Genomic DNA, 22,343 nt, shown 5'->3' with positions numbered 1-22,343 from the left:
CTCAGCAAATCACATTACAGTCAATCATGAATAAACTAAAGCAGATTTTGCTCACTGTAAGTACAGCTGACTGTATTAGTGTGAATAGAAAGTCATAATTTGGACTTTTATTACCTTGGATTGTCAACATTGGAGGATTCGCTGCCTGTGTTGACACACTTTTCCAAGTCCTGATGCCAACTGGGAAAAATGGGAGGCATATGAGCACATTTTCTACTTTAATTACCACTATGGTGACTGAATGGGGCTGTCTTCTCAGACAGCAGCCTGTATTGATGGTAAATAACATATGCATGTGTAGAAATAAGCTGCATAATCACAATGTCAGCTGGGTCAGGGGTGAATTTCTGACAAAGATTATGCTGAAAATCAAACACATTGATGAGTACAGTTTGTTGTTTGTTTTCTCTCTTTTTCCTCTGATACATCTCATCAAATGTTGGTAATTTGCATGTTTGCATTCATCATTTCTGTTTCTAAGGGAAGAGGATGCAGCAGCGACAGATGGAAAGGGAATGCGTGGATCAGAATAAAACAAAGGCAGAGATATAGGGCAGTTAAAGAAGACAAAAAAAGAAAAAACAACTAAAATTTCAGGGACAGAAATAAGGTTTACGTTAGCGGCTGGCCTCTCTGAGATGATTTTCCATATCAGCCAGCCAGAGGGAGTGGACAAATATGATTTTCTCCTCGAATCGCCAACAGAAAACAGACAGCGAGGGGAGGGAGAGGAGGTGACAGGAAAGAGGAGGAAAGGAAAGGAATGAGTAAATGGGAAAAAGATGGGAAATTGGGGGGCAGGGTGGAGGTTTAAGAACAGCTGTGGGACCAAAACCGACAAGGAATTCAGAGTATTTACATCCTTATCTCACTTATCAATATCACTTGTGTTTGAAATCAGTGTAACTAATTTCTCTGAATGTCTTCTTCAATAGAAGTCAACTTTTACGGCCTGTTTGAGACACTTTAAGATGCTGGAGTCATTTGAAAAATGCATGGCTGCTCAGCTGAAAACTGGCTTTTTTCTATTGTCTGGTACAGTGAGCAGTGTGTGTATGGTGTGTGTATGGTGTTTGTGTATCAGACTTGGGCATGTGTGTGTGTGTGTGTGTGTGTGTGTGTGTGTGTGTGTGTGTGTGTGTGTGTGTGTGTGTGTGTGTGTGTGTGTGTGTGTGTGTGTGTGTGAGTCTGCACTGCCAGGGGGGCTTGTGAAACCAGCCTGAGTCTTATATGAGCTGTGTTTTATTATGACTGGCTGAAAGGCCACTGATCCACCGACGAACAAGAGGAGAGGATTTAGAGTGGAAAAAAGAAGAAGAAAAAAACTACTGCAAAAATATCCTGTCTGAGAGAGAGAGAGAGAGAGAGAGAGAGAGAGAGAGAGAGAGAGAGAGAGAGAGAGAGAGACGGATACAGAAAGAGAGAAAATAAATGTCTAGAAGGGAACGTTCTGAACGATCATTTTTTTTTACTTCCTCGAAATTTATTATGACTGCCGAGAGTGAAAATATCAGACGCAGAAGATTGAGAGATCTCTTCTTTTTGATGCTTTAGATCCAGCTGTATAAACACACACACACACACACACACACACACACACACACACACACACACACACACACACACTTTTCTGATTCATCTTTTAATACACACCCCTGCTTCATCTCGTTCTAATGTGTGTGTGTGTGTGTGTGTGTGTGTGTGTGTGTGTGTGTGTGTGTGTATGAGACAGATTGGCAGACAGTTGAAGGCTCTTGTGGTTGTGGTTGTTAGGGCGTCGGGTCGTGGTTGAAGTAAGGGTAACGTACATGTGTGTGTGAGTCAAATACGGACTGTTGTGGTTGTGGTAATTGTCTCTGATGTGAGGCGGCATTTATGGGGAACGACTCAACCTACCACCCTCTCTCTCTCTCTCTCTCTCCTTCTCTCTCTCTCTCTCCTTCCCTCTCTCTCTCTGCTTCTCCCTCTCGCTCCCTCTCTCTCTCTCTCTCTCCTTCCCTCTCTCTCTCTGCTTCTCCCTCTCGCTCCCTCTCTCTCCATCCAGTGACTAATTACCTGGCTCCCCGTGGATTTGTTTCCTCCTTCCCCTACAACTGTTCGGGTTGTTCCGCTAAATGAGAGCACGCTGATAAGTGGAGAAACATTCAAGCAGAGCCAAACTGAAGCGAGCAAGCGAGCGAGCGAGTGAGTGAGTGTGTGAGTGAGTGTGTGTGTGAGTGTGTGTGTGTGTGTGTGTGTGTGTGTGTGTGTGTGTGTGTGTGTGTGTGTGTGTGTGTGTGTGTGTGTGTGTGTGTGTGTGTGTGTGTGTGTGTGTGCGTGCGCTCAGGATGACACTGAACATCTGAGTTTGCTCGTAGTTAAAGAGGTGGAACAGCATTTTCGCTCGGGGTTCCTCACTGTATCCCTTTGTGATGTCTTGGAATCTGATTGGTCTTTTCTTAACCAGGATGCGACGAATAGAAGTTTAGATATAAGAAGAAAAATAATCAAGAATAGATACTGCCCCTTTTGCCTTTCAGAGCGATCAGAGGCTTAACACAACTTGTATGTGGCATCTATAAGGGGACTTTGTGTTTGGTTCAAAGCTTGCTTTGACTATGATCAGTGACATTCACACCAGAGTTTGAATTTGTACTGGAAAGAAAGTACATTTTGGATTTTGCCATGAGACATTTGTGAGTTAATGTGTCACTATGTACAGCTATACCAACCTAGGTCTAATCATGATGTCATCTCTCTTGACACGTGGATCTTTTGGGGTTTTGGACTAAGGGTTAAAAGAAGCCTGAGTATTCAAGGCCTTCAGATTGAAGGATCCACAGAGATTAGGGGATGGCCATAAACCCTTTTCATATTGCAAATCCACAACAGTGTTGTACCTCAGCTCCACTGTTACCGTGCCTTTGTACTTTCCCATTGATCCTGTAATGGAATAACCATGGAGTCCCAGTTTGTGATTTGATTTCACATAGCGTGATTGGGTTGACTCACAGTGATCCTGTCTTGTCTCTGTAACGCCTCTGCTACTGCCTCAGATGACAGTACAGAGGTGGGACGACTTTGTCCCACCATCACGCATCTGTGATATTCCTATTGAAGGTGAGACGTTACAGGGGCGTAAATGTCCCGCTATTATCTGGCAACACAGAAAGGGCTTTACATGTGGGGATGAGCCCGGTACCTAGAATTTTGTGCTACAGCCCTGAAGGTCTGCAGTAGAGGTTGTGAACACTTGGCTAAATTAAATGTTGGATCTTCATGTTACCCTTCTAAGGTTTGCAGCAGGGTCATGGTCCAGTGTAAGCTGCAACCATAGCAGACAATTTTAAGCTACTGTTTGTATATAAAAAGAATCCTGTGCTGTAATAAAAAAAGGAGCAACCACCCTCAAAGTCAAGTAAGATCAGTAGACGCATGACTTTGGAGGGATTTTAAGATGACATGTGCTTTGGTTTCCATGAAAAGTCCTCATGATAGCACTAATCTTGTCTTCTGTATGACATCATGCACTCAAACAGGTTGTAGTGGTGATATCATGTTACATTCATGTACAAGTTGAGCCTGTTGGAGCTTTTTTGGCTAGAGATCTTTTTTACTGTAACGCCCACTGTGCTTTATTTGCAGTGACTGAGGGGTCTGCATTTTTTGTACAAAGCTAAAGTTGTTGTGGACCCAACTAGACAGAATTCAGGAAACTATTGTGCACTATTACTTACACTACAGCACTACACTACAGTTCACTGCAGCCTTTTGAAAGTTACAACTCAAACTGGCACCGACCCAATGCCATCAGTCACAGGGTGAAAGTGATGGATCCTTATTTAGGCGGTCAATACAAGTTGTGTATCACTCACAATCCAGATCTGAGTTTATACAGATTCAGAACTCCTCGCAGCTATTCACAGTAGCCAGAAAAATCTGATATCTGCAGTGTGTCACTCAGGAGTAGAAAATATGATTAGAAGTTGAAGTTTATTTTATTATTGTGTAATGCATACAATCATAAGCCCGGCCCGCATGGGCTTACAATACACCATAAATTTGTACAGTCCAGGGTCAGAGCGCACAGCACGATCATTCCTTGTAGGGAAACTGAGGGAGAAAATTATAACAGAATAAAAGAAAATAATACAAATAAAAATGCACACTACTTAAAAAGACTATCTTGTCTATTAGAAGTGGGACACTTACAGCTGCAGTATGAATAAAGCTCAGAGGGATTAGCAGGGTGGGTCACGAAGTTTCATTTCTTACAGTGCTCTCACAGCTAGGCCTACTCAGTGGCTTTAAAACTATCCAGATCCAGCTGTTTCATCATTAGAGCATGTTTATTTTGTATGTTCCATGTGGAATATTTAAACAATATTTGGAGTCTTGTCATGATATGGAGGAAAAATCTGCGTCACTGTTGCTATGTTTTCTATTTTGAATCTGATGACTGTGTCCAGGGTCCTGGGTTTTTTTTAATGGTCTGTTTGCAACCAAAAATTGACACACATCTGACAAATGGAAACTACAGGCATTGCTACGGTCTTAAGCAGACATGCATTAAGAGTTTGGAAATAAGTGGGTTGAAACTGAAAAGCGAAGAAAACGTAAAAGAATTTTGTCTTTAATAAGAAATTTGTATAGCTTTAAGGAAGTTTTACCACCCATGTGTCCTTTCTCTGTTTATCATCCATATTTTGGTGCTTCTAACCTCTTCTGTGGTGTTGCTTGAATTTTAGACCTCATTAGACTCCCCTACCCCAGAGCACAGTAAACCCCTCCTCTAACTCCAAACCTCTGTCTCCCTCAGGTGCTTCCTTTATGGGTTCCTTCCTGGCCAGCAGTCTGGGGTCCCCGCCCTCCCACCCTGCTCACCCCTCGGGACCTGCTGCCTCCCCCTCCTCCCCCTCCTACAGGGCTGGACCCCATTCGAGGGCTTCTCCGATCTGGTTCCCCCATTCACATGAAGGTAAGACACACACATGGACATGCACACACACAAACACAACACACAGACGCAGGATGCAGCTCAGAGTGCTCGGGTCTCTGGTTAATCCAGGGTCTTGGTTTGGGATTAGATCGAGATGGAGCCATTAAGTGGTTTAACCAACGCTGAGCTGAGGCCAAACACACGCAGCAGTGATGCCTCAGATGATGCTACTTATAGAAACACAATCACACACACACACAGCAGCTCTCTCCTGCCTCTGTATGTCAGCAAGCTTGTGGCTTTGTGTTCGTGGTTAGTTTTTGGTTCAGAGCACGAGTAGTAAGTTGCTTTTTAAAACTGGTTTAAAAGACAGAAACTTTCTGCTTCCTTTTCTTCTAACCTAACCTTTTACACACAAACACACACAAACACACACAAAAAAATAATAACATGAATAGCTGGAGTTCAGTAACACAGTCCAGCGTCCATGACTCTACTCCTCTTCATTCATTCAATCATCTCTTTGCCCCAACTCTTTTCTAAGGGTGAGTTTTAAGTTTCATGAGCTCTTGCACCCCCCTTTTATACACAGGGCATAAACACACGACACAAATACACACACGCGCACACACACAGGCACACGCACACAGGCACACAGACTGAAACTTACCCCCATTTCCACCATCCTCTCCTCCCCCCTCCCCTCTGACCGCAGCCCCACCCTCAGGGCCCCTTCTGGGCTAACCGACCTCCAACGGCCCCCTTCCTGATCAGACACACACACGCACACAAAAATGTGCGCATCCACATGCATCATGTCCTCTTTTGACTGTTAACCGTTTGTGGTCAAAAAATGAGCTTGACTTAGTTATCTGTCCCTTTCAGGTAGGTGTGTGCTAGTAATTGCACGTGTATGTGTGTGCGTTTGTGTGTTTGTAGAAGAGGGTTTCTTTTTTGACAGCAAGATGGTTCTTAAGAGATAACCTCCAAAATGACAGACACAGCTTCCGCCACAGGCTGTATTTCTCAACTAACTGAAACGGTCGAAAACAGAATTTCACGTTTCACCAGTTTTTCACAAACGCTGTATCGAAAGAGTTAAATAGGAACTAGTCAGACTTTAGTCAACATTGATATTTACTGTCATGACTGGCTTTAAAGCCCATGGCAAATATTGAGAGAGACACTGAAATAACTCTTAAATGAATGGATTAATTTACAAAAACATAAATAAACCTGCAGAGGAGATGAGCTGTGAACATCAGTTGAATCAGTAGTGTTAGTGAGTGGGTGTGTGCAGGTGTTGGTGAAAGTAGAGAAGAAACCAAACAAGGTGCATAGAGAGTCATCCTGAGAAGGACTAAGGTGGTGGCCTTTGTAATGACTGGGCCCTGGGCCCATGTGCTCCCTGTCAGACTGATTGAACAGTCATACCAACGAATTACATGTACAGTACCTGCAACACAAGAGGAAAGACAACACAACCACAGGCCAGTGGGTCGTCACAATACAAATAATATTGAAATGTAATGTAATGCAGTATCACACTCTAGGTTGGGCTGTTATACTGAATATCAGCACAACTGTGATGTGGTCATGGGCACAAGGATACTGTTGAATAACAGCACAACCTGAAGTGCAATATTGCAACTGCATGAAATGGCCAATAACAGAACTAGTCCCCAAACTTGATTGCAGCTGAACTGTTGCCAAACAACTCAAACTTGTTTTTTTACACATTCAGGGTATAGGCCAATAAGACACACTTTTGATTCCTTTGTTGTCATCTAAAAATTAGCTTTATACACCAGTGAAACATTATTCCATTCTAGAATGCAGAGAGAGGTATTTTATACTGATATGGTGATTATCCAGATTATGGTGGTTCAAGAGGCTTGTGACCGCTGTGCTGCATGTTGGGTACAAAGCAAAGCAAACCAGGCTGGCAGCTTTTCTCCATCATTAGGTCCCAAGCATGCACAGGTAGATAAACCCTGTGCTATGCTGGTTTGATTGAAAAGACTCCTTTTCCAGAGAAGTGACCAGCAGAGGTGGTTTGGAGCAAGTCTCAGCAAATTGGTCAAGGGCAATGGGTTAGTTCCTCTCAACTATCAACTCTACCGTAGGCTGAGCTCTACTAGCATACAGGTCGCTAGCAGGATAGTGACAAAAAGATGGCACAAACTGTAGACTATGTTGAACGCATTGTAAGTCTTGAAACTGTAAGATAGTTAAACATCTGGGATTGACCCAAAAACAGACTGTATCTTCTGGTGCGACTTATTGTCCAGATTTTACCATACTTTCTGTTTGTTGTATAATTTGTATTTATCTACAGTATATAATAGACAGAAGGGGAACACCTGAAGCAGTGTAGTACAGTTCAAAGCCTCAGCACTGTTGTACTTAACAACAGCACTTGGTATCAGAACATAGAATGCCTCATGTCCAATCGAATTACTTTGTCAAAACTAACTGTTGTTTCATTCCACTTTTTTCCAGATTTGATAATTTTATAATAATATTTCACTGCATTTTTAAGCCCTTGTGAGAAGTCGTCAGCTGGTTGTGAAACAGGCTGAAATAATATTGATGCCTTCATATGACTCACTAATGGGAAACAAGACAATCAGGACAAAGACTATTTCTACATTGTGAATATCATTGTCTGAAAAAGCTAGTGGGGGCAAGGTTTCACATACAGTGGTAGCCATCACACTGTGGAAACTATATTTTTAAAAATATTTGGAACAGGAGAGATTTGTGGTAAATTTGACTGTTAACAAAACAGGATGAGACTTTTTTTTGTTAAAAAACATAAGTCACACACATGCACACACAAAAAATACTAAACCTAAGGAGATAATAGGTGCTGCTGTATCCACACCAAATCACTGAAAACCCAAAGTTTTCATGTCATTACAGAAAAAAAATCATTGCTGTTATCAATAGAATTACAACAGCGTTGATTTCGTGTGAGCTAGTTTGAGCATCCTGCTGTTGTGGATCCTGACTCACTGGGATCTTAAAATGTGGAGCTTTTGTATGCAATGACCGGTAAAGTGTTTGACGGAAAAAAGGGGCATTGTACAGCATGAATTACATGGTGTTCTTGGCAATTATTTGAACATTAAACGCAAAAAACTGGGGTGCAAAAAACAAAATTGCACTTATATTAGGGATCAATTTTTACACAAAACACAAAAATGATGGACAATGGTGAGGGCAACTTTCTTATTAGGAAGCTGCTCTTGTGACACCTTAAATTTAATTTGTCAAAACCGTGTTTAAAAAGAAGACATACCAGAATTGAAGGAGTTCAGGGACAGCAGGAGCACTTCTACTCTATGTCCCAAATTTGTTAATTAAGCTCATAACACATTCTTATGAGAGAAATGTCTCCTGATGCAGCTTTGAAGCTTGAAAGGAGAAGAGAGTTTTGTTTGTTCAACTGCCTCATTTACAGCTCATCCAGCAATAAATAGCAACAGTTAAGCCCTGAAAATGAGCACTAATGTCGCCCGGAGTGAGTGCCTTAAATCAGATTCATAGAAAGAGTTGGGGGCAGGACTTCGATGTGAACGCGAGAACGAGCAGCGTTGGGGAAAAAGAGAGCAAGAATGTGTGTGAGGAGGGAGACTGTGTGCGTCCATCAGACAGATTTTGCGTCTGTGTGGCTTAGCTTTGATGTCTGAACACACACACACACACACACACACACACACACACACACACACACACACACACACACACACACCCACACACACATATACACTCACATGCATGCACACACGCGCACACACACTACAAATGATTGTTTTTAAAAATTCAAGCCAGGGAGCTCCGGTAGGCGGTCTGCCAGCTGGCTACGGTCCAGAGAGTGGAGCGTAGCCAGCAACAGAGAGAAGAAAACCTGGCTGATACACACACACACACACACACACACACACACACACACACACACACACACACACACACACACACACACACACACACACACACACACACACACACACATTGTCACAGATGAGACATATTCACGAGGAAATGCACAGTTGTTTGAAAAGCAGCACATATTCCCTCGTGCACACACAAAGTCTTCTTTCTTTTCCTCTCTCTCCCTCTCTTTCTCACTCTCTCTCTCTCACACTCACACCTATCCCATCACTCTCTTGCTCACTCTCCCTCATCCGCACCTGTCCTTGTTTTTTGTTCCCCCCCTCTCATGCGCTCTCAGTCCTCTCCTTACCTCCTTCTTTCCTCTTTCCTCTCATCTCATCCATCTCAAAGCTCTCCACTTCCCTTTCACTTCCTCCTTCATCTTCCACGCCCCCCTCCCCTCCTCACACACACACATACTCTCTGCACCACACACTCCCCTCTCCCCTCACCATACGCCTCATAGCAGCACCAGATTGGGGGCTTTTCATATTGACAGCTCTGTTCTTCTGCTGTCTTCTTTACTTCTACTATCTTTACATCGTTTCTTCAGTCACAAACGTCCTCTTCCCCTTCTTCCTTTCCTTCCCTCCTTTCCTCTCTAACCATGTCCCTCTGTCGTCTTTGTTCCCCTTTCCTTCCCTCTCATCCCCTCCCTCCCCTCCCTCCCTCCCCTCCATCTCCCATGAGTTTTATCACTCATCATTACCCGGGGGATTGGCTCTAGATGGCTGATAGAGCCTTTTGGCTAATTGTTGCCATTTAGATTCACTGGTTGTTAACCAGTCGGAGTAATCACGCACACACACATAGAAGAGTGTACACATTGATGCATTTACATTGCAGCATGAACACGCAGACACACTGGGTCCCCCGCACACACACACGCTGGGAGCAGTGAGGGGGTGTTGGTGGTTTTGCAGTGCGACTGTGGAATGCGTAGGATGAGTTTTTATGGAGTGCTGTTTACTTTGGCCACCACCGTTAAACTTTTAACGGCTGCCAATTAACGGGCCGGCAAGGACACTCTGTGGGGCATGAAACCAGCTGCTGGAGAACACACACACATACACACAAACACACACACAGGATCCAAGCCTTTTGGCCCCTTAATGCAGACTTGTGTGCCTCCTGTGTTGTGTGTTTGTGAGAGTACTTGTGTGTACTCCTGTGATGGTTTTGCTGCTCTTTCCCCTAATACGCCCCCCCCTCTCTCTCTCAACCACCACACACATTAAGACACACACTCTGACCCTCACCCATCTCTACATCAATCCGCCCCCTTCAACACAACCACCAAAACCTCCTCTATCCCACGGTGCAGTTCAATGTCCTTGAAGACGAGGAACAGAGTGGAACAACCATTCACCTCCCAGTGACCTCCTGGGAGGACTGTGTGTGTGTGTGTGTGTGTGTGTGTGTGTGTGTGTGTGTGTGTGTGTGTGTGTGTGTGTGTGTGTGTGTGCGTGCGTGCGTGCGTGCGTGCGTGCGTGCGTGCGTGCGTGCGTGCGTGCGTGTGTGTGTGTGTGTTTTGAGAAGGGGGGCTTGCGATGCTTCATACTATTTGTCTTGGGTTTGGGAAAATGTGTTTAGTAGAAGAGCAAATTCCATCAGGTTAAAAGCTGCAAACACTTGGCAGTAGCTGTCGGCTGTGGTTTTTGTCACCACTTTGTCCACTGTAAATAATGTCAACTCATGTGGCGTGTTTGTGCAAAAAGCGCATTTATGGTGAAAGTAGCACAAACTGGCCATATTTTCTCTCTGTTTTCCTAAAATGGCCTCGTTTCATGATAGATCGTCGAGATAAACTGTTTGTTTAGAGGGCTGCTGAATGTCAGCGCTGTGGAGAAACATCAATTCTTCCTCTCTCTCTCCCTCCCTCTGACAGGGTACCCCAGCTATTCAGGAAGTCTTGCTTCTCCTTTTCTCCCCATGAGTCCCTTGGATCACCATAGCAACGGTCTCTACGGACAGCACCGCTTCTATGAAACTCAAAAAGGTAGGTGTTGGTGTGTGAAAATAGCTTCATATACTTGTGAAACTGCCTCATCAGCACTCACCACAGGAGTAAAAAACAGCTGGTAACTCAGGATTGAGTTTTTCCAAGTTGGCAACTTCTCATTTCTTATCCTCCATACATCAGAAACACTCCTGAATTAAGTCCTTTTAGAAAACTGTTTGAAAAAGTCATGTTTGTAACGCTCACTTTGCGGAAATAAGTTTGATCTCCACAAACCTTTCACAGACACAATCCATTTCAAGCTCTCTCCTCTCCTTCCAGATCACTTCTACCTACGAGGCCTTCCTCCCCAGCCCCCTCTGCTCTCCACCAGTCACAGCCTTCCTCCACTCTCCAGAACCGCCCCAGGCCACCCACTTGGCTCCTGCAGCAGAGAGACAGACAATGGGGGAGGAGGAGGCGGAAAGAGCTCCAAGGATGTGGTGGAGAAAGGAGCTTTGAGTGTGTCAAAAATGAAGGAGCGATCAAGCAGCAAGGAGCGGCACCAGGAGAGCAAAGACAAACAACATCAGCTCCATCATCACCATCTTCATCAGACAAGTCCTGCTGCCACCACTCCATCAAGCCACAGCCACCAAGCCTATCCCCACCCTCACCATGCCCTCCTTCCTCACCTGACCTCACAGAGCAGAGAAGAGGAGCAGAGACACTCTCTGGAGCGACACAAGGAATACAGAGACAGTGACTCAGGCAATCAGGAGACAAAACACATGAGTTCCTGCAAACTGTCAGGTGTCTCAGTTGTAGAGACTGGCTCTGGAGGAAAGACTAGCTGCAACGGTGGAGGAGTGGGTAGACCTCCATCTGGAGGTGGCAGACGGTGCTCCAAGGATGGATCCATAAATGGGGAGATGAGAATCAGTGAATCTTCATCTTCTTCAAATGAATGTATGAGAAGGGGTGCGACTGCAGTTACAGCCATACTGGCGCCTCCAACAACACACTCTCTGCCCTCGTATTCCATGCCTCCTCCCCCTCCACCTCCTCCACCCCCTCCTCATGCCTTGCACATGGGCTCTGCCGTTGCAGGAGGGTGGTTACACCCTGCACATCACCATCCTCATCCTGATTTTTACTGTCCTCCAGCCCCTCTTACACTAACACCCTCCAAAGATCCAGTATCCACCCTTGGAGGGTCCAACCGGGAGGGAAAAGTCATTGGCCCGACTTACGTTCCCTCGGTGGGCCCCCTGGGAGACTTGGCAGCAACCGACTGTCGAGGAGCAGGAGGAGGTGGAGGAAAGGGGACTGACAAAAGTGGAGAGGGATCCTATGAAAGTCCCTCTAATCATCTCAGCAAACTCAGTAGTTGCCAAAAGAAAGACAAATCCCAGACACACCAGCAGCAGCTGGGATATGGCAAGGCGGATAAACCTCCTGACTGGAACCAGCAGTCGCAGCACCCCCATAAGTCCAGCTCCAACATGAGCTCACAGCCTGAGCTGCGGTCCTGCAGCAGAGACACATCTTACAGAGATGTCGAGGTTGTGGACGATATTTACCGACCATCACTCCCACTTGATGCGCAAGGGACGCATACTGGTGCTGGACAGGGTACAAACAAGAATGGCCATGACTCGAGCACCCCTCCCTTCAGGGACTGTTCCCACTCAGGTCCTAATCTTGATGGGAGGGTGGGGTCAGGGGCACTGACTCAAAGAGAGTCAGTGCCCCTGAAGGTTGCAAGGATTAGGCATCAGCAGCATGGAGCAAGTACAGAGGAGAGGGCAAGAGATGGGGGTCCAATGGCACCTTCTTGGGGGGCTCGAGGAGCCTACCAAGAGGAGCAGAGAAAAAGCTCCCATCATGCATCAGATGGTGAATTAAGAGGGCTTAGCAGCAGAGCTCCAAACGGTGACCAAAACCAGCCCCATTCTCAACCCCCTCCTCTTCAATTCCGCTCCTCCTCCTCACACACCACTGAGGATGAAGGCAGTGCCATGAAGAACCTCATGAACTACAGCTCCCAGCAGCCTTTGCTTCTGCCACACCGGGGCCCCTTTGGAGGTCTGGGTTGCCTCAAGCAGGGTGGAGAGAGATCAGAGAAGGGGGACAGAGGAGGGGCTAAAAGCAACACCTCCCCACAAGACCCTCCTAAACAGTCGCTCCCTCCTCGCAGAGGCTCCACTAACGAGGGAGAAAGGGGTGACAGAGGTGGGAAAGAGGCGGGGGAGGCAGGCGAGGGGGAGGTGCGACAGCCTCCGGTGGGTATTGCAGTTGCTGTAGCCAGGCCCCCTCATCGTTCCCCAGACAACACCCCCGGACACAGCAGACAGGGCAGGGTGCTGCCCAGCATGAAAGGTCAGACATCGTATATGCTCATTTCACTGACTCATGCTATCACGAATGCAGTCTCAGTGCTCACAGATACATTAAGGGAAGAATTCATGACTTGAGCAGCTTTGGTTGTGTTTAGTATCACATAAGTATTATTCCTTTTGGGCATCAACTTAGGTTTGCAATGAAATGAGCAAATGTAGACATTTATAGAGAAGCTAAAAGAATGTCTAACACCTTAATTTATGCTACAGTTTATTAATAAGATGAGGAGAAGCTTATTTGTGCACAGGCAGTGGTTAACAAAATCCATCTAGTGACTGTTTAGCATCTATTTTGTAATAGTAGTATATGAACATTATTTAGGGTTGGTAGTTATGCAAACAGGAGCGTCCCTAGACTTTGACTGGGGTGGTCCAACCTTGGATACTGACTAATGCAAAGCTGGCTTGAATATTTTTTTATTTTTACTACTGACATTACACAAAAAATAACCCAACATTAGCAACACGCATTGTACTATCAATTTTCACTACTTTAAGGGCGTAAAAAGAGGATGCATCTCCATATGTTAACGTTTTAAGTGCCAACATCAGGCAGATAGCGGGTCATAGTTTAAAATAATGGGGTGACACTTAGGGTGGCCATTAGATTACAATGGGGGCATGCCATCCCAAACCACATCTCGGAGATGCCCCTGTCGACTAAAATTCAATATCTGTGATGCAGGGATCAGCATAACATGGGATTGTCTTTATGAGTTTATGAGTAGACTAGTCCTTTGGTTGACCTTAAAACCATTCAAACATGAGTCCAGAATGTCCCCTTATGGTTTTATAAGTATTTCTAAAAAAATACCCCTGAATGATTGGTGTATGACTGTTGCTTTACTTGTGTTACTCTTGTTATGCATAGGGCTGTCACGTCCTGTGTATCCTCTTGGTCGAGAGGCAGAGGAGAGGAAGAGGATGACAGAAGAGCAGATCAGCCTTCATCACTTGGACAGAGACCGAGAAATGATCATCAGGTACACTTAAACTCACAAACACCAACACATACACATATACAACGACACACATACATGGTAGCATCTTTTTATTCTTCCTCTCATCTGATAAGCTACACTTCTTTTATTCTCTCTCAGAGGCTCTTCTTCCCTTCCCTCTCATCCCCTCACTCTATTTACTCTCCTCACCCTTTGATGTGGTATTTCTGCTCTCTCTCACTCTCTCTTCCCCTCTCTCTGCTTCTCTCTAAGACGAGATGTGGTGCATTAATGTTACAGCCACTAATACAGATGTCTCTGATGTATCTGGCTCTTATTATGTAGTCATATTAGGGAAGAAAACATATAATGATTACTCATAGACCGGGCGCAAGATGATGGCTGTTCCTGTTGCCGTCATATTTCCTTTTCTTGATGATCATAATGGTAGTGGTGGTAATGAAGATGACAAGGATGAAGATAATGAACATAATGATGGTGATGGTGATGATGACAATAAGAGGGATAATCAAGATAATGACAAAGTTCATCCCGCCTATCGCCACTACAGGGAAAATAAGGATCGCGTGGAGTTCGCCAGAATTCACCCTTCCAGTAGTTGCCATGGTGACCTGACCTCTCACCTTTTGGTTCCTGGAGGTGCCAGTCAGTTGGGGGCAGACCCCACTGTGCATGCTCACCCAGCTCACCATCACTGGATGCAAAGGACAGGAAGTCCCTCTCTTTGGATGGGGCATTCATACGGTGAGAAGCGAGAAGGGGGTTTGGATTTTTCTGTATACATTCAACATGGTCTGCAGCTTTAATACTTCAAAGACTTGGTTACATGTTTTTTGATCGAATTAATGATATGAGGTATAATGGAGGCATTGGTCTTTCATTTATTTGTTGGGAACTTTTCTTGGTGTAAACCAATTGGCAACTTCTGATGAAAAAGGAAGCAGAAGAAGTGCAGAAGTTAAAAAACACAGTTCCTCAAATGTCCTCTTGTCACTGGCTACAAAAGCCAATGAAACCCTTTTCACACCATTGTTATAATCCAAGACCATAGAAATAGGGATGTAGTCTTTGTTACATCACCCAATGACTCCCGTAGAGACATTTTGAAGCCTGATAGTTGCAGTCACCATATTGGAATTGCTCGGTCATGCCCCTAATTGTGCACATTTATGTATAACTCTTAGCTCTTATATGTTCTTGGACATTTGACTCGTTTTTTTACTCTTCCATTGCATTGGCTTCATTTTTCAAGGCTGGGGGTCCCTGCATTATTAAAATACCTAGAGTAGAATAAAACTAATCTTTTTTTTGTAACCAAGCAATATTAGTTACATTAAAGGCTAAGAGCTAGGTATAGTTAGCCATTATTGGTGGTGCAGCTAATTTGACTCACAGCTGGTTGCATCTTAGCTAGCAACCAAGATTAATTTGGCCTGCCTCTGCTCCACCTCTTTGCCTGTTAGTAGAACAGCCAAAAGGTTAGTTGGAGTAACCTTTTCCAACATGGTGACTGCCATCATTGTGCTTCATAACGCCTCTTCAGAAGCTGATGGGTGATGACACTGAGACTTAATATTAAATATGGATCATTCAATTAAGTCTACTTTGACTGAGCAGGAAATAAATGAACCGCCATTCAGCACAGAAGTAGTGTCAAAAGCTTCAAAGGTGTGAATGATCATCTTATAACTTCTTTGACCAATATAAGCAAACCATTAGTGTATTTACAGAAATTAACCAAGAAATATGAACAAGCTAATTAACCTAACAGTTTGTTTACAGAAACATTTTTTGCATTTCACTAAACTTTTTATTTATAGAGTGCAGGTTGAATGTCTATAGTCTCATTTGGATTGACATTGACATTGATTGAAAAATGCAAATACTTGGGAAAAGAATTTTACTTTGAAACCTGAGACACATGGTTCCATTTTCAAGAAAAGTTCGACTGAAGCAATGCTCTGTACTCCTGTCAATCCTAAAATTAAAGATTAAGATTAATGGATCTAATATGAAGCTGCATCAAAAGTACATTAAGGGCTTTGAATCCTGTGTTTAGGGTTTGAAGCTTTCAGTCAAATGTATGCACCTTTCTATCTTGTCTTTTATTTTTATGTTACAAATAGAGCTGCTGTGATGCAAGATACAGTTTAAACTTGGTTATACAATGAAGCCATATTTACATCAACATCAATACTAAAAAAAGAGTAAACTTCAATCTCATGTAGGACAGCAGGAGTTTAACAGCACATTTTTCCCCATCCTTGATGCAATCACCAGGAATCTGTTCTTTTTTTATGGTTTAAAAGGTACCACGACTTTTTGTTTGTCAACTAAATACCTGCATTTCCCCATGAAGCACATCAGCACCTCTCTGAGTAGTGTAAGTATTTAAAGGTTTACTTCATTTGACTGTATTGTGTCTTTATTCATTCCAGGTCTGAGTCATGTAGGAATGACCCCAGGCTTCCCTCCAGGTCTGCCCAGCTCCCTGCAGCCCGTCCTGGGGTCGCTCACCCAAGACCCTAACTCCCCGCTGGTTGTTCTTCCTACAGAAGCCGGGCCTCACCATCCGCTCGGTACGCTGAGCACCCTTTTCACAACAACAGCACGCACAGCCAGCAGAGCACACACTCATTGCTTTCTTCACTGCCCCCCACCTTTTCTCTCCATTTGTACCATCGGAGCCGCTGCCATTTCTCTCCCAGAGTTTTAGTATCATTGTCTAATCATAATATAATGCTCAACTAAGTCCCTCTGTCAGTGGGACCGTGTTTTATAGCTTCGTTAATGGTAGCAGCTATTCCATTGCCCCCCTCTCCATGTGCCCAGCGTTATGCAAACCATTTGAACTACTGTTTATCTCCTTTGTGGTGGAGCGCTGGTGTGTTTGGACTAGACTTTATGTGTGTGAATGTGTATGTGGTCATCTTAAGTTAGCTGTGTTCATGTCTGGAACAACATGAGACATCACTCAGAGTTAAGAGTTGTGTTGTACATCTTGAATATTTCGAGAAAGAGAGAGAGAGACAGACAGATACACAGAGAGAGAAAAGTGTATGTGTGTTTGTGTGTGTGTGTGTGTGTGTGTGTGTGTGTGTGTGTGTGTGTGTGTGTGTGTGTGTGTGTGTGTGTGTGTGTGTGTGAGAGTGTGTCAACGCTGCTTTGCAAACAGGCTGTGAAATTTAATTATCTCCCGCCTCCCTCTCTCGCCTCGCTCCGTGGGAGTTCCTGCAGAGAGGGGAAGTGCATCCACTGAACCCTTCCCCTGGGAAACATTAGCCCACTCAGGCTAATCTCACAGAACAAAGGTTCCCAGCGACAAGGCAGCCAAGGAGGGATGTGTGGATGTGTGTGTGTTTCTGTGTACCCATGTGTGCAACAAAAGTCATATATGGCCGGGGTTGGGCCTGAAAAATGTTTCCTTGCCCAAAGAACGCCGTCCTTATTTGAAATAGAGCCCTTATTGCTGACAACTGTATTTTCAGCAAAGATGTACAAACTCGTCTGAATTCAAGATACAGTTAATTCAAGAGCGTCCAGAGTTCCTTTTTTTTAGGAAGTCCTGCAACTCTTCAGCCATGTAACGATTTCTATCTACCTGTCTTTTTTCCCCAAATATTAATATTAGAAAAATCTTATTTATTGTTACTTATTTTATAATTTATTCAAATAAACCAAATATTAAAAATGTCTTCTGTCTATTTTTCTGTTTCCTCCTCTAGATGTCCTGGAGCAGTCAGGTCTGTGGCCCCCTGTGTACGGAGCCAGAGGCCCTCCCTCCCACCTGCAGCATCACCCTGTCTACTCCCGCTCCTCGTTCCTAAGGCAACAGGAGCTGTACACCCTGCAGCATCAACACCAGCAACAGCAGCGGGCCATGGAGCACATGCAGCGGCACTCTTTAGGACAGGTAAAACTATCTCTGTTGCATCTGAGGTTACATTTCAGTCTAAACTTCTGAAATACTGTGAAGATATGATTGTGAAACAGCAGGCAAAGTGAAGACCAGAAAGTGTGGAAATATTGGGAACTTGTGCAAAAGTCCTTCCTTGTTTTGTGTAGAAAGGAGTAAAAAAAAGACACACTAGTAATCATATGTTTGGATGTGCAGAAACTCTGATTTCACAATGCCAAAAGAGAGCACATGCAAAATCACACGTGGCAAAAATTGTCAAAGCCAACAAGTTCCCCTTTACCATGGCAAAAGGTTTTAGGAAAAGACGGCTTGGTGTGTCGCTTTTACACTCTCTGATGCCAGATCATTTGGCGATCAAACAATGTGGCTGACCCCTGCCACATTTCCACAAAAAGAACATGATTCTATTTGTCCCTTGAGCTGCTTTTCAGAGGACTAAAAGGTTCCTGGAACCCATTTTCATCTCCATGTTAAGATTGGGCAATTTGGCTGGCTGTGTGAAAAGTCGCTCCTGTACACTACAAATCTGAATTTTCAGGGCTGCAAAGCTTATCAGAAAGACCCTGTACTTTTAAAACATGCTGCTCCCAGGGCAGTGACCTGTCAGGGGTAAAATAGAGTCCCTGGGATTTTATCTATAGTGGAAACCCAAAGAGTTCCTCCAGAAGTTCCTAGTCCTAGGGGAAAGTTCCTGTGGTGGAAGCTTTTACTTTAATGTATGTCTGTTTATGGATTGTTTGCTTTTCCATTGACCAGTTAATCTTAAAGGGATAGTGTGTGTTTTTTGAAGAGGGGCTGTTTGAGGTACTTATCAGTCGTGAGTGTACTATGTTTAAGGGATAATGTACAGTGAGTACATGGTGGTGCAGATTTTCTCCCCTTCAGGTTGAGATGAGACCTCTTCACATCCAGGTCCTGCTCACCCTGTCTGGATGCAAATTTGCATAAGCACCTTTCAACTATACATCGTCCTACTTATTACCCAGCTGCTCATTATCTAGCTTATAATGAGGTTTTTCTCCATTTTCTCTTTGACAGAGAAAACATGAGGAGCATGCCATCACTATAGAGGACTCTCCTCATGAATCTTCAGCAACCAGAGCTTCGTCCTCTTCTTCCTCTTCTTCGTCCAACACCTCCTCCCATGTTGCTAAACCCTTCTCTCACACGCCTCCTCCACCCAAGACGCCCACGCCGTCTCCTGGGATGTGCCCCAGCAGCCGCCAGTCACCCTGCTACCACTCCCCGTCCAGGCGATCGCATCCGCCTAACCCTCTCACCCCTGCGCCGAGCCCAGCTGCAGCGGCACCGCGCTCCCCGGCACTCAGCCCTGCTCCGTCACACCTGTCTAAAGGGCTGGAGAGGGGGAGTGAGAGAGGGGAGGGGCAGCCACCTCAAGACTACCCACAATCCTTAGAACCAGGTCAGTTTATCATTATTTTCTGAATTTACAGCAGATTTTTGCCAGCTTTTTTAACAGTAAAATAGTACCAATATAGACAGAAAACAGGACAGAACTTGGGAAAAAAAGGAGAAGCAGAGTGATGGAGTGAGCTGCTGGTCTTTGAAGCATGGTATTCTTTTGATTTTGCAAAAATTGTTTGAAGCATGGCTGATCCCTCGCTCTGTGTGTCCTTGAGTGTGTGAGTGTGTGTGTGTGTGTGTGTGTGTGTGTGTGTAGTTTTTATCTGCACAAGATAAAGAGGGACGGCTCGCAGGTCAGCCATTAAGGTCACAGATAGCATATGGGCACTCAGTTTGTGTGTGTGTGTGTGTGTGTGTGTGTGTGTGTGTGTGTGTGTGTGTGTGTGTGTGTGTGTGTGTGTGTGTATGAGTGACCTGCTAGCGTTCATGTGTGTGTGTCACAAGAGGAAGGTCAGTGAAATCTTCAGACAGACGCTCCTTATCCTTCAGAAGGTCCTTGAGAAGTGCAGGCGGAAGGATATGCATTCATCTGGCTGTGTTGTCAGGGGGGGTGGAGGGATACCATCAATAACAAGAGTGCTGGGGTGACAGCACTCATGCAATCATAGGAGAACGGCAGGGTGTCATCAATATAGGACAAAGATCTATACACTCAATCACACACTCACACACAAACACACGCACTTACACAATAAAGCACTGTACAAAGGCACCCTGCTGTCAGTGTATTATGCCAACTGCAATAGTGTGCTTCGTCCTGTCTGCCTGAGAAGAAAGGTGATGCATTTTAAAAGCCAGGCTCAAAGGGTTTGGGATCTATTTTCTGTACATGCTTTGAAATCATTTTTTTTTAGCGGAATTTTGCTAATATTTTATGTTTGTTTATTTAACCTTTATTTCCTTTTCCCCCCAGATTTACCACCTGTTTACACCTACCCTCCAATCACCATGGGTTACAAAGCCGGGCCTTCGCCTCCTGAGGCTCGATTGGCTGAAGCCACAGTAGAGGCAGAGCCTGCACAGCCTGACTCCAAGTCCCTCCCACATCCGTGCCACATCCAGCCTCTCTCCAAAAAAGACGAGAGGAGGGAGGAAGAGGATGAGAGGGACTGTGAAGTGGTGGAATCCCAGAGCGGAGTTTCAGAGGAGGAGAAAGTAGCAAGGACACTGGAAGTAAAAGGATGTTCCTTCTCCAGGCCCGAGAGTAGGATTTCTGGATTGCCGTCATGCCCTTCCCCCACTCCACTCTCTCCCCCAGATCAAGCCTGCCTGGCCACAGCTACAGGCAAAGCCCTAAAAGTAGCGCTCTCTCCAGGTTGCCCAGGCCAGAAAGCCGGCCTGGAGGAGCCCCAATTATCCAAAGAGCAGGAGGATGACAGGAGAGATGTAAAAGAGGAAATAGAGGAGGTGGACACAAGGCCTGAACCAACAGAATGTAAAGTCTCTGTGCCTGTAGAGGAGGAGCAGAGGGAGGAGGAGGGGGACGGAGAGAATGTAGAGGTGGTTGAGGATGAGGAGGAAGAGGAGGGCAGTGGGATTAGTCCAGGAGAGGACGTAGTGGAGCTTATCCCTGGCTCTCCTGCTCCCTCCCCTTCCTCCGACCTTGCTCTCCCTCCCTCCTCAAGCGCAGCAGCTCAGCTTCAGGGGGCCTACATGTGGAGCCTGGAGCTCCTGATTGCTGCAGCTCTATGTGCCACCAGAGATGCCTTGTACCCACCTGTACCTGCTGCCCGGGCCCCGAGCCCACCGCCTCACCATGGTATGGAGATACTGGGAGAACTTGCTGAACTGGAGATCCAGCAGAGGAGCAGGGAGGGGAAGGAGAAAGACGCTGAGGGTGAGTTTGTTTGAAAATGAATGCTTTCCCCCTTGCTGAGGCCTTCATATTTTTAATTAAGTGTCCTCTGTTATTCCCTTATATTTGTCTTGCATCTTTTTTAATGAACAGGTTTGATCATAAAAAATGGCACATGGAGCGAAAATAGGTACAGAAGGCAATAAAAAATGACATTAAGGACAAAATACTGCATCTTTCTCGCCTAAACAAACACAAACACTTACAGTGAACCACAAAAAAACAGGTCTTGTAGACGTGTGCAACCCAGATGTGGAGATACACACAAACACACACACTGACACACATTTTTCCCCTCTAACTGTCCTGTTTCCTTCCTCGGCTCCGACTCGGAAAACGTTTTTACCTCAGGGATGGGTGTGTGTGAGTGTTGAGGAGGACCCATAGATGGACAAACACGCTGAGCTTCAGACACAAGCCTGGACACACACACACACTGCCACACTCACACACACTGCCACACTCTGCCCGTTGTGTCCCTCAGGCTCTGGCGTCTTGCTTTGCTAATTAGACCCTTTCCTTTAAAACACTTCTCCTGTAAGCGCTTCTATTTTCCTCTCGTCCCTCTGAGAGAAAGTGTTTTTATTTATGCCAGCATCTGTGTGTGTTTGCCCGCCTGTGTTTGTGTGCGTGCATGCACGGCCGGCAAGTGTGTGTGTAAGCTGTTAAGTAATCCCAGATGAATCCCTGTTCTCCTCCATCAGTGTCTATGTGTCTCTCGAGCAGGCTGCCTGCCCTGTCTGCGCCTCCTCCCTCCTCTCCTTTCCTCTCCTCTCCCCTCTCCTCCTCCCTCTTTGTTATTTTCCCCCTCACCTGCTTCTTCTTTTTCTTCTCCTTTTTTTTATTAAACCAATGTAATCTTGTGTGTAAATCCTGCCTCTGCAAGCCTTGTTGACGGAATTAATAAGTGTAAAATCATAAGTCCCTGTGCATGTGTGTGAGCGTGCATTTGTTTACATGTGTACACACGTGGTTAGCATGTGT

At 45.1% G+C, this 22,343-nt stretch overlaps 1 protein-coding gene across 1 annotated transcript in view; it reads left to right on the top strand.

Moving 5' to 3' along the window:
- Window positions 1–22,343, top strand: part of bahcc1b (BAH domain and coiled-coil containing 1b) — a 67,874-nt gene that overhangs the window by 25,634 nt on the left and 19,897 nt on the right. The window contains exons 3-11 of the mRNA XM_034707165.1: window positions 4,799–4,957; window positions 10,746–10,856; window positions 11,139–13,178; window positions 14,070–14,181; window positions 14,711–14,904; window positions 16,599–16,739; window positions 17,886–18,073; window positions 19,118–19,502; window positions 20,418–21,341. Coding sequence (XP_034563056.1) covers window positions 4,799–4,957; window positions 10,746–10,856; window positions 11,139–13,178; window positions 14,070–14,181; window positions 14,711–14,904; window positions 16,599–16,739; window positions 17,886–18,073; window positions 19,118–19,502; window positions 20,418–21,341 — 4,254 coding nt within the window. The remainder of the gene's footprint in view (window positions 1–4,798; window positions 4,958–10,745; window positions 10,857–11,138; window positions 13,179–14,069; window positions 14,182–14,710; window positions 14,905–16,598; window positions 16,740–17,885; window positions 18,074–19,117; window positions 19,503–20,417; window positions 21,342–22,343) is intronic.

Source organism: Notolabrus celidotus, chromosome 18 (genome assembly GCF_009762535.1).
Source record: "Notolabrus celidotus isolate fNotCel1 chromosome 18, fNotCel1.pri, whole genome shotgun sequence".
Lineage (NCBI taxonomy): Eukaryota > Metazoa > Chordata > Actinopteri > Labriformes > Labridae > Notolabrus > Notolabrus celidotus.
Note: the sequence above shows the minus strand (reverse complement) of the source record. Positions and strands in the feature narration are given on the sequence as shown.